The following is a 15,825-nucleotide window of genomic DNA, read 5'->3' as shown; positions in this document are numbered from 1 at the left end:
GATATAAACCTAATTCATATACATAGGAGGCACGTGTGCACTGAAGAGAATTAAAATTACTTAATTTAAATAATCACTGCACAGAGCTATTTTAGCATAGTTACCAACCGGTTCAACTGGATTGCGGGGTGGTCAGTGACTAAGACACTGGCTTTTGCACTGAAATACTTCTAAATATGTGTGCTTCTACTCTTTTAGTAGTACTCGTAAAAACAGAACAAAACAAAAAACAAAGGTGTATCCATATTATCTAAGGGGGTCTAAAGGCATTTACGTATACGGTAATCTTCCTTGTCAGACAAGGATTTATCAGTAAAATTTTACCGGGGAACAACTTATGCCCCAGTAAACAGAGCCTAGCGATGTCCTTGCTGCTGAGTTAAGTGAATTAGTCCCTCTGTTTAAGCAGTCAGAAATCAAGATATTTCTAAGATGAAGTCAGACTGCATCCAAGAAGATGGAAAGAGATGTGCGGTTTTGCTATTTTTTAACCGTACACCTGCTCTAGAAAAAAGCCTGAAGCCACTCTAGTCTACAGCATCAGACTTCCCACATTAATTAAACAGACCAGAGCATCAGACACCCTGCAGTAAAGACTTCTCAAATTCATTCCACATTACGGGTTAAAGTGGAATTTAGAAAACTGTGAAAATTCAAGAAGCTCAAACAGCATGGGAAAATGATTGGAACATATATTTGACAGATGCTGTGTATTAACCGTAATTACAGAAGTACAATTCAACTTCACCACTGTTTCCTCCGACACTTGCCTGTCATCAAGATCCTAATAATAATTCCAATCATGACCCCTATGGCTAGTGTGCCAAACAGTTCCCACAAAACTCTCCACTAGACATCAATTCTGCCCTCTGCTGCTCCAAGGTAGACATAACCACACTGTCCACATATTCTGAGCTGAGGTTTGAAACTGATCCTGACTTAAATCACCACAGAGAGGTATAAAGGTTTGGAAAGCATTGAATCTATAACCCTATGCTACTTACAACCAGTTATCTATTATGTCTATAAGGCTCTATTGATACTTAAAGGGAAAATTATCTCAAAAAAGAAAATTTGGTCATCATTTACTCACCCTCATATTGAATAAAACCAGCATGAATTTCTTACTTCCGTGGACCCAAAAGGAGATAAATTAAAAATAATAAAAAAAGATTTAAGAACATTTAAATCTCTTGAATGCACAAGTTCACTACATGCACTATTACTGAATCTTTTTTCTTAAATTGAAAGGCGGATGAATAATGAATGTGGATAATATTCCGCCTAACATGTCCATATGGTTTTCACTGAAGATATATGGTCATCTGGGCTTTAAAGTTTGTAAATGATGACAGACTTATAATTTTTGGGTGAATGATCAACTTAATTAGCTAATGAATCCATAATACATATGCAACACACCTGTTGCATTAAAAACATTTGTAAAAAAACAAACAAAAACAAAAGGATCAAAGAAAGCATGGATTTAAAATGATGGGAAGCACCAAATTATGCTGAACTGCCATGCATTAAAAACAGACACTATATCCTTCATTTAGACTGACATCACAGGAGGAGGAGGGAGATTGTGGGTGCTGCTGGAGAAGCAAATTTGGTATAAATAGTGGAATCCATTCCTGTGAACAACACGAGTTCCAAGGACAGACTGGAAACTTAAGGATCTACGGAAACCTTTGACTTCTGGAGTGCCATCCTGCTGGTGGGTACAGAATACCATTGTGAGAACATTTGGTATTGCTGGGTCAGGTGGGACATTTTTAATTCAGATGCTACTGTGCCTATGTAGAGGTCCAGGGCCACATTCACTGTCTCTGCAGTCTGAATGAGGCTTTCATGAGTGTGTTCTTGGTGCTATCAAAGTAATTCGGTCTTCATGTACACTGATGCCATATCTTTATATATTCTATAAGCTATAGATATCTAAAGCTTCAAGTTTTGTTTTCATTAATTATTTCATTAATTTCATCATTTCTTTGCAGGCGTAGCTTCAGAAAATGGACCTCAGAGTAACAAGCATTCTTCTTGTCCTTGTGGTATTGGCGGAGGCAACCCCTGAGAGATACTATCATATGAAAAAACAGTCCTATCCTACAAAATCTCATGGTGAGTTTATAACCGTTTCATTCGTAGTATATTTACTTAATTTATTTCATGACATCTAAGCTCTGTCATATGGAAGTCAAAATATTTCTATATATTAACAGCGTCTTACAGGTCCAATGTTAGAAGACACTACACTAATAGAGTTTAGCATACATAGGGTGCCAAAAATATATACTTTTACAAACATAAAATGAGTCATTCTTGTTGCATCCATGCAGGCTACCTCAGTCTTTCCGATAATATTGTGCTTCTTTGATAAAGCTTACTTTGCTTTTAGACATAATAGCCATTTATTACTACCAGTTATGATCCTGTGCATGCCTAAAACTGAATCATAATTGAAATTCACAAACATCAAACAAAACTTTAGGTATCCACCTCTTTTGTAATTCCCAAAGTGCATGCACTCCACACGTTCGTTAACTACCAAAATGAGTAATTAAGCCTCTCGATACTGTGCAACATGCATGAGTACAAACTCCGTTTAATGCTTTTCGGGTTGGAAAACTACATTATTTAAATAGGTTCTCATACAATCTTCTACATCTGGGTATTGGAAAATCTCCAAAACAGATGCTACCACATTACAACAGGCACACCCAAAATAACTCAAATGGTGGTGTTTAATTATACAATTATTTTACGACAAGCAATCTTCAGCATTTCAAACAGAACAAAAAGCCCAGTGTTCCTAGATGGTTCCAAGGAATCAAATTCAATTGAGCATCACCTCTGTCAGAAATACCTACTGGCTAAAATGAGTATTTATTTTTTTTACAAACACTGTGGGTGCAGAAAGTTAAACCTGTTGTTATATTTCATAATACACACTCAGAGGTAGAAATCATGGTTTTGTTTGACCACAGCATGTGGAGTCACTTGCAGTTTGGGAAATGCCTGGTGATTCAGCTTTGGCTCAAAATGCTATGTTGTTTCATAAATGCTGCAAAACTTCAAAACAACACTTATGTATGGCATAAAACAAAAATTAAAAAAAAATTTCCAAGGTAAACTTCCACAATTCTTGCATAATGTTACCATATATTCTTGCCAGATTAATCTGCTGAGCCTCAGACACTCTTCACTCTTTGAACAGTTTAATGTCAAAATTAATGTACTAAATTTGATAAAAAAAAATAAAAGAAAATAAATAATAATAAAAAACAATTACCTATAGCCACAGTGCTTGAAATTTCCTGGGTGCAAACACATAGCATAGGTTTACCTCTGAGTCACAGCCCCTCTTTCACTTATAATAAAAAGTCTGCCTGACAGCTATATTAAACAAATACTGTAGAACAAGGAGCTGCTATTGTGCTTAAAAAGGATTAGGTCAAGAAAGATTTGTTTATTTGTTTAATTACTACACGTGAAGTCTCTCTGTCCATAAGCACTAATATAAGCACTAATCCATCACAACCTCTTTTATACCCAAATACCTCATCATAAATCAAACAACAGAAATAGATTAATTCAGTTCTGTATTCAAATTTATACCATAACTTATTATTTCAACATTAATTTTTTTCCCCCTAAACATGTTTGCTAAATGACTAGTGAGATACAACATGCAAGTGATCAATCCCTAAAGCCAGCGGACCATGATAGCTCTCATTATCAATACAATCTGACATAATCACCCTGCAAATATTTAACTTATTTCTAACTTAATATACTGTAAATGGCAATGTAATCGATTAATAACCAAATTATGATTAAATAATTAAAATAACTAGTGAAAATAAGCATGACAACTCATTTTGTCTTAATAAAGTGTCTTAGATTAGTCACAGCATATCACATGGCCAATAGTGTGTGTTAAGAAATGTCTTGGAAAGCGATTTTTAATATATTGATTATATAAGAGATAAATTCATGTGATGCGATCTATCACAATTCTCTTATAACTTATTTTATTTTTTAGCTGTTGCTGGGACACCTGGTACCCCTGGTTCCCCAGGTAAACCTGGGCCCCCCGGCCCACCAGGATTTCCTGGAAAAAATGGTGTTGGACACACCGGACCTATGGGCCCACCTGGACCACCAGGTCCAGCAGGCTACTCCTCACCTGGTAAACCTGGCAGTCCAGGTTCACCTGGAAAACCAGGTGCACCTGGATATCCAGGTGAGAAGGGAAATCATGGGCCTGGAGGACCACAAGGTGCAAGAGGAGCACCAGGAACACCAGGAATACCAGGACCTGCTGGCATTTCTTCTCCTGGAAAGCCTGGACCACACGGACTTCCCGGGGCAATGGGACCTCGTGGAGAACCTGGCCTAAAGGGGCAGCCTGGAATTCCTGGGCTACCAGGTTACAAAGGAGAACCTGGCCACGGTATTCCAGGAGGACCTGGTGGCCCAGGTCCAATGGGCCCTCAGGGGCCTTCTGGTCAGCCTGGTCAGCCTGGAATTGGAAAGTCTGGACCAGCTGGATTTCCTGGAGAACCTGGAAAGTCAGGAATGCCAGGTAGGGATGGGTCACCAGGTCCTATGGGCATCCCAGGCCCAAAGGGTCACACAGGGGCACCTGGAATAGGAGCATCAGGAAATCCAGGCCAGAATGGCGCTCCAGGTATGCCTGGGCCAATGGGACAAAAAGGTCATCAAGGACCAGCAGGACAACCAGGAGCTCCTGGTCTGCCAGGTACTGGAAAACCTGGATCACCTGGACTTCCAGGAGACCGGGGAGTTTCAGGAACTCCAGGAACAACAGGACAAAAGGGAGAGCCAGGGCCAACAGGCCACACGGGTCAGCCAGGTGCTATTGGGTCAATAGGTCCATCTGGTCCTCAGGGTTCTAGGGGATTCCAAGGAGAGACAGGTCCACAGGGACCCAAAGGTGATAATGGTATGGTTGGGGCACCAGGGTCAAGAGGTTCTAAAGGTGAGCAGGGTGCACAAGGCTTCACAGGAAAACCTGGTATTCCAGGTGCAGCAGGTCCCCCAGGCCCAATGGGTCACATGGGACATCAGGGTTCTAAGGGAGAAACAGGATTTACCGGTGCTCCAGGTATCCCAGGTAGCAAGGGACTACCAGGAGATAAGGGACATCCAGGGATCCAAGGGCAACCAGGTGACAGGGGTGAAAATGGTATCCCTGGAGCAAGAGGTCCAGTCGGCCCTGTAGGATCAGATGGCCCACCTGGGCTTAAGGGCCAGCCAGGAAACCCAGGGCTCCCTGGCCCAGCAGGGATCACGTCTAAAGGAATTGCGGGACCTCAAGGTCCTCCTGGGAACCCTGGTTCCAGAGGTCATGATGGTCTCCCAGGTCCACAAGGACCTCCTGGACCCCCCGGCCCCCCAGGCGAGATCGTGTACCAACATGAGAAAAGCATGCCAATTAAATCCCATGAAATGGTAATGCCTTTAAGTCATGAGCTGATGAAGGCACCCATGTCAGCATTCACAGCTCTTCTTACCACAGCTTACCCAAATGCTGCAACACCAATTGTGTTTAACCAGATAGTGTACAATGGGGAGAACCACTATGATCCTAATACCGGTGTGTTCACCTGTCAGGTTCCAGGACTTTACTACTTTTCTTTCCATATGCATGTCAATGGGGCAAATGCTTTGGTAGCCCTTTACAAAAATAGAGAGCCAGTCGTGTACTCTTATGATGAATACAACAAAGGTTTTCTTGATCAGATGTCTGGCAGTACTGTCCTTATGCTGCATGCCCATGACACAGTGTACATCCAGGTTCCAGATGACCAGTCCAGTGGTATTTATGCTGATGACAATGTACACTGTTCTTTCTCTGGGTTTTTGATTGCCTCAACGTGATAAACATGCTCAAGGAAACCTCAAACTTTCAAATTCAACTGTCTGCTTTAATACCTAAATGTTCCTGTTGTCATAAGTCAAAGAAAATATAAAAGGATGACTAATTTAGAAATCTATTTTCTGTAGCTTGAATTACCTTCTTGTACATCAACTTAAGGCTAATTTGTAAGGAAATATTTTGGAAATCTCAATTGTTATGGAAATAAAAACAACATAAAACAAATTATCCAAGAAATTAGACAATGGACCTATCGTATCTGCCTAAAAACTGAACTGTTGTTTATGTATTGAAATGGTGCTCTGTGTTTGCCTTGTTTGGTGCTAATGTTTTAGCATAAATTTCCAATGTTTTTATGTTTAGAAAATTCAGTCTCTCAGCACACAATGGCCTTTTTTTTTAGAAACATTAAGCCAGCCAGTTTTTTTTTTAAATGTAATGTATAAATGGATTAAAAAGTGAATAATAATACTAATAATTGTTGTAGTTTTTCTCCCAGTAAACTCTGTAATATTTCACATGATGTTTAATAATATGTGCATTTTAATACCAAATACAAATAAAGTTTTCATGTCAGTGTTGCTGCTGGTGTTTCACTGTAGTTCAGTGCTAATGCTATCCGAGTTCAAGTGTTGCTTGCTTTATCGCAATGGTAAGTGCCCCTTACCTTCTATCCCTGACCTTAAATTCAAATTCTAAATAATAATAAACATTATTTTTTTTTTTATTATTTTCATTATTATAAATCAGATTATGTTCTCGCGGTTTGCTACGCTCTATGGATGAGACCTTGGATTACACCTTATCAGAATTTAATTACATTGTACAACATACTGATTATAAACAAGGGTTTTCTCTACATACCCCGATATGCAGATGTGTTGTAATTATGGTCAACGGCAGCAACAATGTCTTTCCAATAGTCAGATGTGATTTCAGATCCTCGCTATGGTAAAAAACAAACAAACAAACAAACAAATACTTTTACTAGGTAAACCGTTCTGGCTAATAAAGTGAAATAGAAATATAGCCTTTCAGAAAAGGTTTTAGTTATTTTTACCTTATGCAACATGTCCACCACTCTTGCACAGAGAAGAGCACCAGGGAGGTCAAAATAGTTGTCATAAAAATAGTATTTTGCTGCAAGGTAAGAACAGCTATTTGAAAATAATGCTCCATTTCAAATGCAGAACTTAAATCTGAAATGTGTAATTTCTGTGACACTAGCATCACCAAATGAAACTGCAAAAATTATAACTGTTTTTAAACAGATTACAAAAAAACACCCCCTGGCTCTCATTTGTCATACACCGATATTCCTGCCGATATCCTTAATGTTGATTATGGATATTAAGCTAGGGCGCAAGAAAGAACTTCAACACACACAAAAAATGACACACATCAGCTTTAAGTATAATTATATAGTAATATATAATACATAACACAACATAAATATAAATTCTCTGATTCAGTTAATTGTTAAAATGATCCTGTCATCTGAAAAGATTATAAAATCTTAAAAACTTACCAGATCGAGTGTATGAGGTATTAAGGCAATGAAAATGTTTCCACTCTCTTTTAGGACCATAATGCTTCGTTATGTCGTCAGAGCTTAGGTTTTTAGTGCCATGAGTTGCCCTACAAGTAAGTTTGTAAAAACAAAATAACATCTTAGTATGACAGGTTAAAAGCAGCTTAGAGCATTTCCTAACATCCCATAGTCTTTTTCTAGAAAAAGAAAGAAACTGTTAAAAATCTTTTTTATGATGTTACACAAATATGCAATGTGTACAGATATTATAAAAAAAGAAAAAAGAAATTGCCTTACCGTAAGACAGTACCATCGTCTGCCAACTTGATTAGGTTCCCCTCTTCAAGGTCCATCACAAGACCTTTAAAACTAGTCACATGACAAATGCAAATGTGTTTGTGTACTATAGAGACAAACAGGTAAATAAAAATGTATCATTTCTGAAATATGCAGCCTAAATAATTGACAATGATATGGGTATATCTGTACCCGATATTTATGTTTACTTTATATTTGTATAAGTGACAAGTACACCTGCAAGAAACGAGACTCAATTTATCAAAAGCCATGTTCTTGAGATTTTCATTTCAATTCCAGTTTGTCCAATTCATGCAATCTAAAAACTGGTTAAGAAAGATCATGACATTTCAGATCTTTGTCAGATAATCTGTGAGATGTGCTACAATCCTTATCCTGCTAAAGCATTAAGGACTTCTCATTTATCCAGAATCTTGATGGAATGCCATATCTTTGAATTATGCCTTATAGTTATTAAGGTTGAGCAAGCCATGGATTTAATTGAAAATTAAGAGCAAAAACATCACCTTTTCTTTGGAATCTTTTGGGTCCCTGGAAATCCTTTACTCTATTCGTGATGTCTCGGATCGCCTGCTTTGAATGGGCTTTTAATTCTCACATTAAATGCAATTTATGATTGCAATTCACTTTCGATGATTGCTAGTGTCCAAGTCAATTACTGATTGCCAAGGGCGTGAAATTAAAACTAACCAGTCATGAAGAGCCTAGTTTCATGCAGGTTCTTTCAATACTTTTAATACCCGTGCATGTGTGTTTTGCTGCAATAACTCACCAGAAATCCCAAGTAGCAGGTGTCAAATGAAGCAGATCTTCATCATAACCTTTATGTTCCACCAAATACCGTGCAAAACTCTCATAGAACAGCTGCACACAGAAAGATGAAGAAATAAATGCAAGCACTGGCAAGAGGTACATTCAAATGCAGATGGCCTATAACCATACTGAAGCTTTCTCTCGCGCTTTTATAAATAGATATTTACCTTCTCTCCACAAACTAAACGGCAGTTGATTAACGCAAAGGCTGCTAGATTGACGAGATAAAGGAGACACCTCTCTTACACGGCCTGTCAAACAGACCTAGCTTTTATATCAGTGCATCATGCAAGCACATCATGCGACTTTTCAGATCAGGTCCAGTAATGGCAAGAACATTTGCGTGCGCGTGCATTTCTGACTTATTAAAACCTAGTCAACCAGAAACTTTAACATCAATGCCAAATGTTACATGTTTGTTTAGTTGTGGAGGTGCCAAAGTTCGAAAGCCCTACTGATGTGTTTAAAGGTCGTTTGTGAGATATGCATGATGCCAGTCCGACTCACCTTGGAGGTCTCCTTCAAATGGTACCGACAGAGAGTATGGTCCAGATCAAAGCCAATGACATCACACTCTGACAGCGCGAAGTACTCACTCATGATATCGCCTCGATAGGAAAAGGAATATGAACAGTGGTTATTCCAGACTCGGAAATGGCTTGCGATGACTCAAAGCTGGCTTCTTCCTCTTCTTCTTCTTTTTCTTTTGGCGTTGTATTGCAGTTAAACAAACGGTAGGTGCATTCCCGCCACCTAGTGGTCTGGAGTGTGGACCGTTGATGAAAAAAAATTACAATTAAATATATTTTTTTATGATGATTCAAGTCATTAAGCAGCAGTGTTTAAAGAGTAAAATTTCCTATCCCCATTTCTCTTTTTCTTCCAACAGAAAAACTTTGTCATTTTCATAAGCAGTACAATATATTAGTACATGCTCTACAGTTTCTGCTGATCCACATAACCTACAATTAGCAGACTCATGTTTGTTCATTCTATAGGCCTATAGGGAATAATTTAGAGCTGTGTGCCCAAGGTGAAGTCTGCTAATGAATGTGTTTTCTCTTCTACTACCAAAATTCCCTCTTTCACCTACTTGATTTTAAATATGATAAATATGTCTTCCTCTTCCCTCCTCATTCCAAAGTTCTTGCCATTTCCCTTTTATAGCTGTTCTGATTTTGGCCTTAACTTCTTTACTTAGTGGGATATTCATTTCTATATGTGATAATTTCAGCACCTGCTTTGCTAAATGTTCAACCACCTCATTTCCATCCACTCCAACATGTGCTGGAACCCACAGGAAACACATCTTAATTTCTAACTTATTTACTATATGCATACTTAAAATAATTTCATATAAAATGTCTTGTCTTGAGGATCTCCCACTAATAAATCTTGATAAAGCAGAGATGTATCACCACATTCATTGGCCCGAGTGTCCTCCATCCACCTGATAGCTAATAATATTGCTACCATCTCTATTGAATAAACTCCTATTTCGTCAGATACTCTTTTACCAATTTTAACTTGAAAAAGACTCAAAGCTGTCGATGCAGCTCGCTCGGTAGCGGGAGCCTCCAATGTGTTTGCTGGTACTGCATCGTGATTTTAGGGAAACCACTAGATGGGAAGCAGATCTTCTGCACCAAATGTTTATCTGCACTCAATGCAGCAACACTACAGTAGTGGTTATAGTTTTATATGATTTATGTGAACTACACAAATCTTATTATTATGCTTGCTTGTGTGAACTTGAAGAATATCTGAAAATGTACGCTTTTCCGGGTGCTGTTACCGTAATAACGCAAAAATGCATCCATTAATTTATTCATTTGTTATGCTTTGTTATCAACAAATAACACATACAATGCATAATTGTATCACAAATAAGATCAGGTCTCATATTCATTTTATTACATCTACGTATGACACCACTTCTAAATTACTGGACAGCCATTCATTTACATCTGTTTGAGTACAGTTTTTTGTTTAACGTTTTATCTAACAATTAAAAACTGCAAAATGAAGTAGGTCTTTCATAAAAGAATAAACTATTTCTTTCTTTCACGCGATTTTCCAGTCTTTGACAAAAATGTAATATTATCAAAATCAAAAGGGAATATCATCAAAATGATGAAAAAAAATCTAATAAAAAACAGAAAATTTAGAACAATCGTCTTTGGAACACCCAGCAAAACACAGAACATTACGCTAAAGTTAGCATATGGTTCCCGTTTGGTTATTTTTATGAGAACCAATTCCAAACATTCTAGGAATGTTCTCTTTAGGTTAGATTTTTAAAACCATACACTAACGTTCCCAGAACGTTGCAGGCAGATTTTTTCTGTGGCAAACTAGTCATTCTAGCAAGCAAATCCACTGGCGGCCATCTTTGGAATGCTCCCTGGAGGTTATTGACAGTGCAGCTCCTGTCTAATTGAATGGGGGAACACCGAAATCTCCAAAAAGGTTTGCCAAGCTTACGTTTAAAAGACATATTAAAATCAGCAGTAAAGTCAAACAACACTGGTATCATAAATTGTGCATATTTACCTCAAATTACACTGAACAATGCTGTTTTAATGGCTTGCTTTTTATGTGCATTCTCGAGTTTGATTGACAGGAGATGTCAGTATCTAAAAGGTGATTGGCTCTATTACATTTAAGGTGTGAATTCTTGAACAAGACAACAAGACATTGCGTAATAATGCGTATGGGAGTGCCCAGGGGCGTCACTAGGCCCTTTTTAGGGGGGCTTCAGCCCCCCTAAATTTCTGCCCAGCCCCCCTAACAATTTTTTGACTAATTAATATCAGTCCCCTTTAAAAACTCATTTGAAACGGCGGAAAGCTGCGTCAAGTTTCGGCTCCTCCCCTTATCTGAGTCTGCATGGATTCAGCGCGCTTTTCAATCCGCAGGGGTGCAGAGCAGAGCGAACGTCAGAGAGTTCAAGGTGTGTGTGTGCGCATTTATTGATAGATTGCTATGATATGACATCTGCATCGGTGCAGTTCTTTGTCATAAATGCATTGCAGTTTACATAATGTTTTTTGAAGCAATACAGGACGGTTCGGTTTCTCATACATCCAATACCAATCGCTGCGTTCACCACCTTCCTTCAGCCCTTATTACAGAGTTGGTTTGGATAACGTGTCTGGTCAGTTAATAAATACAAATGAAGTTAAGATTTCTATAGTTACCAAAGATTTCTTTAGTTACAAAACTCGTATTTGTACGTGATTGTCACAGTACAGGGACAGAGAGAGCATGAAGAAGAGGAAGACATGAGTCAGGAGAGAGAGGACAGACATACAGAGAAAGAAATGTCAGATGAAGCACACACAGCAGCTGCACCTTTAGATCAGTTTGACTTAGGCGAAAAGGACACAGGTCCAAAACAGGCAACATTACACACTTATCCCCAGGAGAACTTTGGCTTACAAAAAAGATCATTCCAGCCAAACTGGTTTCAAACTTTTGCTTGGCTTGAGTACTCACAGAAGACAGATTCTGCCTACTGCTTTGCTTGCCGTGTCTTTGGTAAAAACTTGAAGCATGATGTATTTGTGAGTAGTGGATACAAAAACTGGAAAAAGGCACTCAACGCATTTCACAAACATGAGGGGACTCATGTCACACAAGGATTGTATTGTCTCCTGGAAAAGTTACAAGGCTAGTGCATTACAGGGAAATGTTATACAGCAGATTGAAGCAGCAAATGCTGATGAAATTAGACAAAGAAGGGAGTATATGCGACGTGTTGCGGCTGTGACCTGCATGTTGGGGAAGCAAGGGCTACCATTAAGGGGTCACGATGAAACAGCAGAAAGTCATAATAAGGGCAACTTCTTGGAATGCATGGGGCTTTTGCAGAAGTTTGATCCTTTCTTGCAGCATTACACACCTCCATCAAACAGCACCTACCTCTCCCCTGTCAGTCAGAATGAAATGATAGAGTGCTGCTCAAAAGAGGTGACAGCAACTTTGATCAAAGAAATGCATGAGTCAAAAATGTTTGCCATTATGGCAGACGAGGCCAGAGATGGACACACTGAACAGCTAGCAATTTGTGTGAGGTATGTCACTGAGGGAACAGTTAAAGAGAGATTCCTGTCCCTGACAGAGCTGAGAAGTTTCGACGCAAAGTCAATAACAGAAGCATTAGAGAGAAAATTACAAGAAGAAAGAATTGCTCAATTGAAGTGTGTTGCTCAGACATACGATGGAGCAGCAGTTATGAGTGGAGCAGCTGGAGGTGTTCAGTCTCTTTTCAGGGAGAGGCACCCTGAGGCTATATATGTTCACTGTTATGCCCATGAGTTGAATCTCGTCTTGTGCCACACCTGCAGAGGGATTACTGAGGCCGCCAAGTTCTTTAGTCTGCTGGAAAGTCTGTATTCATTTTTCAGTGTTTCCCTGGTCAGCCACCACAAGTTTAAAGAAGCACAAACAAAATTGGGATTGCAACCATGTGAACTGGTGCAGCTGTCCAACACACGGTGGGCGTGCCAGCTTCACTCAGTGAATGCTGTGCTTGAAAATTTGCCTGCCATCATTGATTGCCTCTCTGCCATCAATACAGCTACTGCAGTGGGGTTGAAAACAAAAATCTGCAAATTCTCATTTGTGTATTTGTTGATTCTTTTCAAGGATCTCCTATCTGTAGTGGCAGGCTTGCACAAATATCTCCAAAAAGAGACCACTGACCTTCCCCAAGCAGTTGCATACAAAGATGCTGTGTGTGACTCCTTAAAGCAGAAACGCAGTGATCCCACTGCTGCAGAAATATATGCTAGAGCAAAGGCAGTGTGTGAAGATAATCACATTGTAGTTGAGGAGCAACTTTCTGGCCAGAGACAGAAGAAAAAAAAGGATGGAGGATTTTGTTGTTGAAACAACTTACGGTGCACATAGGAGAATCAGCACAGATGCCGAACAAGTCAAAACAAAGTTACTATATCCATGTCTGGATAGAATGATAACTGAACTGGAGAACCGTTTTTCTGCTGTAAATGCCACATTGCTTCAAGGTATTCAAGCATGTAGTCCAGTGTCTGAAAACGTCCTGTCTGAGCCACATTTAGAAGAACTAGCACACCACTACAACATTGATTTGAAGACAGAGGAAGTCATGGTAGCAAGGCACTTTTTGACACGTAAAAAGCAAGCTGGTGCAGCTCCACAGGACATGGTTTCACTTTATAACCTGCTGGATTCTGAAATGTTTCCGTCACTGAAATCTGTCATCCAGGTTGCCCTCACTGTACCTGTTAGCAGCTGTTCGTGCGAGAGGTCTTTCAGTGCTCTTCGTCGTCTCCGCGAACTGGCTAAGGAGAACAATGGGTCAGAGCAGGCTCCATCAACTGGCAGTTATGGCCATCGAGAAAGATGTCGTTGAGCAATTGGACCATGATAAAATAATCAACAGGTTTGCTACTCTTAAGGAGAGAAGACACAGGTTGATGCTCCCAATGAAAGACCAGTAACTGGGCTGCAAAAACTTTGTCCCTGCTTCTCACAGGCTGCTTCATTTTCGCTTGTTTTTCATTCCTTCTGATAGTTAACCACAGCCCCCTCTTAATCCATTGTCCAGCCTCATACCTGTGTTGTTTATATTGCTGAAATGGATAGTCAAAGTTTATGACTTTTATGTTATTTTCTGGTTAAAATTTTATTTTATTTTTGTCAGAAAAATTCAGTATCTAAGGTTTGTATGTGAGCATAGAAATGCAAACATTAAAATGTTGTGTTTGTACTGGAAACGTGTGTGCGTGTGTTTGTACAGTGAATAATGAATCAGGAAGTCTTCATTGTAAAAAAAAATCTACATTCCCAACTCAAAATTTTCTAGTGACTGGTCACATCTAAATTTTTAATTTTTTTACAGTGTTGTATGTGGCTCAGTCAGTACTCCTCTCCCATATATGAAATACAGGGAATACAATGGAATAGTGGATTGCAATAAGGTTAGTAGTATACAACCCTACCCTAAAAGTCAAACAATATTTTTTTAATCATACCCTCATTGGGGGCTGAGCCCCCCTAAAATGAAAATCCTAGAATCGCCCCTGGGAGTGCCTTCATACACAACCTATTTGAAACCTCTCTATAATAATGGCAATATTTTAATATTGGCTATGGTGTTTGAGTCCCGCCTGTTTTGATGTGAAACTGACCGCTATAAAAACAGTTGCACAGACACCATTTCCTCAGAATTTCTGACTGAGAACACGGAGTGCATCACTCGTGCCTCAAGAACTCTGAGTCTTGTAGTGTGGCTAGAGTTCGCAATGTCTCGTTCCCTTCATCTCATGGAACCGAGGTTTACGTACAGTACGTAACCGAGAAGTTCCCATACGACTCAAGTCCACTTGACATTGCGTATTAATGCATATGGGGAACAGAATCCCATCACGCCGCACTACACGACATAACTTCCCAGAGAGGAAACATGGCGGCGCAGTGTTATGGGACCGACATGAGAATGCCGCAGTGAGTGATCCTCGTGATGGCCAGGAGGAGAGCGCTCATAACGAATATATGAACTATAGTCATATAGTACAATTAAATCCTTATGAACCCAGGCGGGAAGGGAGTTTATTTATAATAAAAGTGCTTGTGACTTTATGTTAATTATAATGGCCTGAATGCAGGCAGTTGTGTAAATGATGGGGAGCCTGCACTTAAAGGGAAGGGCATAAGTATATATATATATATATATAGCCAATGAATAGCAAGTGCTCTAATCTGAGAGGACTTGTGAAGAAAGAGACGTTACGTCTAGGTTGTAAAACCTTGCAAATGTGTTTTGAGAGGACCATCCTGCTGCAAAACATATGTCTTGTAAAGACAGACCATTCGAGAGATGTTCGGCGGAGTGTCTTCTTGCTGCCGTGAACATTCCGTCTCCTGGCTCGTGTGTGTCTACGGTGAAAGTAGGGTTTCGAGACAAGAGATGATCGCTGTCTTGAAGGAAGAAACTCTGAGGAAAAGGTGTCTGTGCACCTGTTTTTATAGCGGTCAGTTTCACACCAAAACTGTTGGGGCTCAAAGACCACAACCAATATTCAAATATTAGCATTATTCTAGAGAGGTTTCAAATAGGTTGTGTATGAAGGCACTCCCATATGCGTTAATACGCAATGTCAAGTGGACTTATAGCCTACCACAATGCAAATCACAGTCATCTCAAATTACAAATTTTAAAAGAGCCTTTCTGATTCACTTTTGATATATTGTCATTGCAATAAGTCCC

At 39.4% G+C, this 15,825-nt stretch overlaps 2 protein-coding genes across 4 annotated transcripts in view; one reads left to right on the top strand and one right to left on the bottom strand.

The window, feature by feature from the left end:
- Nucleotides 1–9,267, bottom strand: part of LOC127624269 (5'-nucleotidase domain-containing protein 1-like) — a 75,634-nt gene extending 66,367 nt beyond the window's left edge. For both annotated transcript variants that reach the window (XM_052099013.1, XM_052099014.1), the window contains exons 1-6: nucleotides 9,078–9,267; nucleotides 8,530–8,621; nucleotides 7,737–7,808; nucleotides 7,437–7,546; nucleotides 6,969–7,048; nucleotides 6,773–6,854 (exon numbers count right to left, since the gene is read on the bottom strand). In XM_052099013.1, coding sequence (XP_051954973.1) covers nucleotides 6,773–6,854; nucleotides 6,969–7,048; nucleotides 7,437–7,546; nucleotides 7,737–7,808; nucleotides 8,530–8,621; nucleotides 9,078–9,170 — 529 coding nt within the window. In that variant the 5' untranslated portion in view covers nucleotides 9,171–9,267. The remainder of the gene's footprint in view (nucleotides 1–6,772; nucleotides 6,855–6,968; nucleotides 7,049–7,436; nucleotides 7,547–7,736; nucleotides 7,809–8,529; nucleotides 8,622–9,077) is intronic.
- Nucleotides 1,581–6,489, top strand: LOC127624265 (collagen alpha-1(X) chain-like). 2 transcript variants are annotated; one of them, XM_052099008.1, is made up of 3 exons: nucleotides 1,581–1,720; nucleotides 2,001–2,124; nucleotides 4,049–6,489. In XM_052099008.1, the coding sequence occupies exons 2-3, from the start codon at nucleotides 2,016–2,018 to the stop codon at nucleotides 5,908–5,910; spliced, it is 1,971 nt and encodes a 656-aa protein (XP_051954968.1). In that variant the 5' UTR covers nucleotides 1,581–1,720; nucleotides 2,001–2,015; the 3' UTR covers nucleotides 5,911–6,489. The 2 variants fall into 2 exon arrangements, with proteins under 2 accessions (XP_051954968.1, XP_051954969.1); XM_052099009.1 differs by having other exon boundaries at nucleotides 1,659–1,767.
- Nucleotides 9,268–15,825: the final 6,558 nt, after the last annotated feature.

The sequence above is a fragment of the Xyrauchen texanus genome, chromosome 30 (genome assembly GCF_025860055.1).
Source record: "Xyrauchen texanus isolate HMW12.3.18 chromosome 30, RBS_HiC_50CHRs, whole genome shotgun sequence".
NCBI classification, from domain to species: domain Eukaryota; kingdom Metazoa; phylum Chordata; class Actinopteri; order Cypriniformes; family Catostomidae; genus Xyrauchen; species Xyrauchen texanus.
This window is presented reverse-complemented; position numbering and strand designations above follow the sequence as displayed.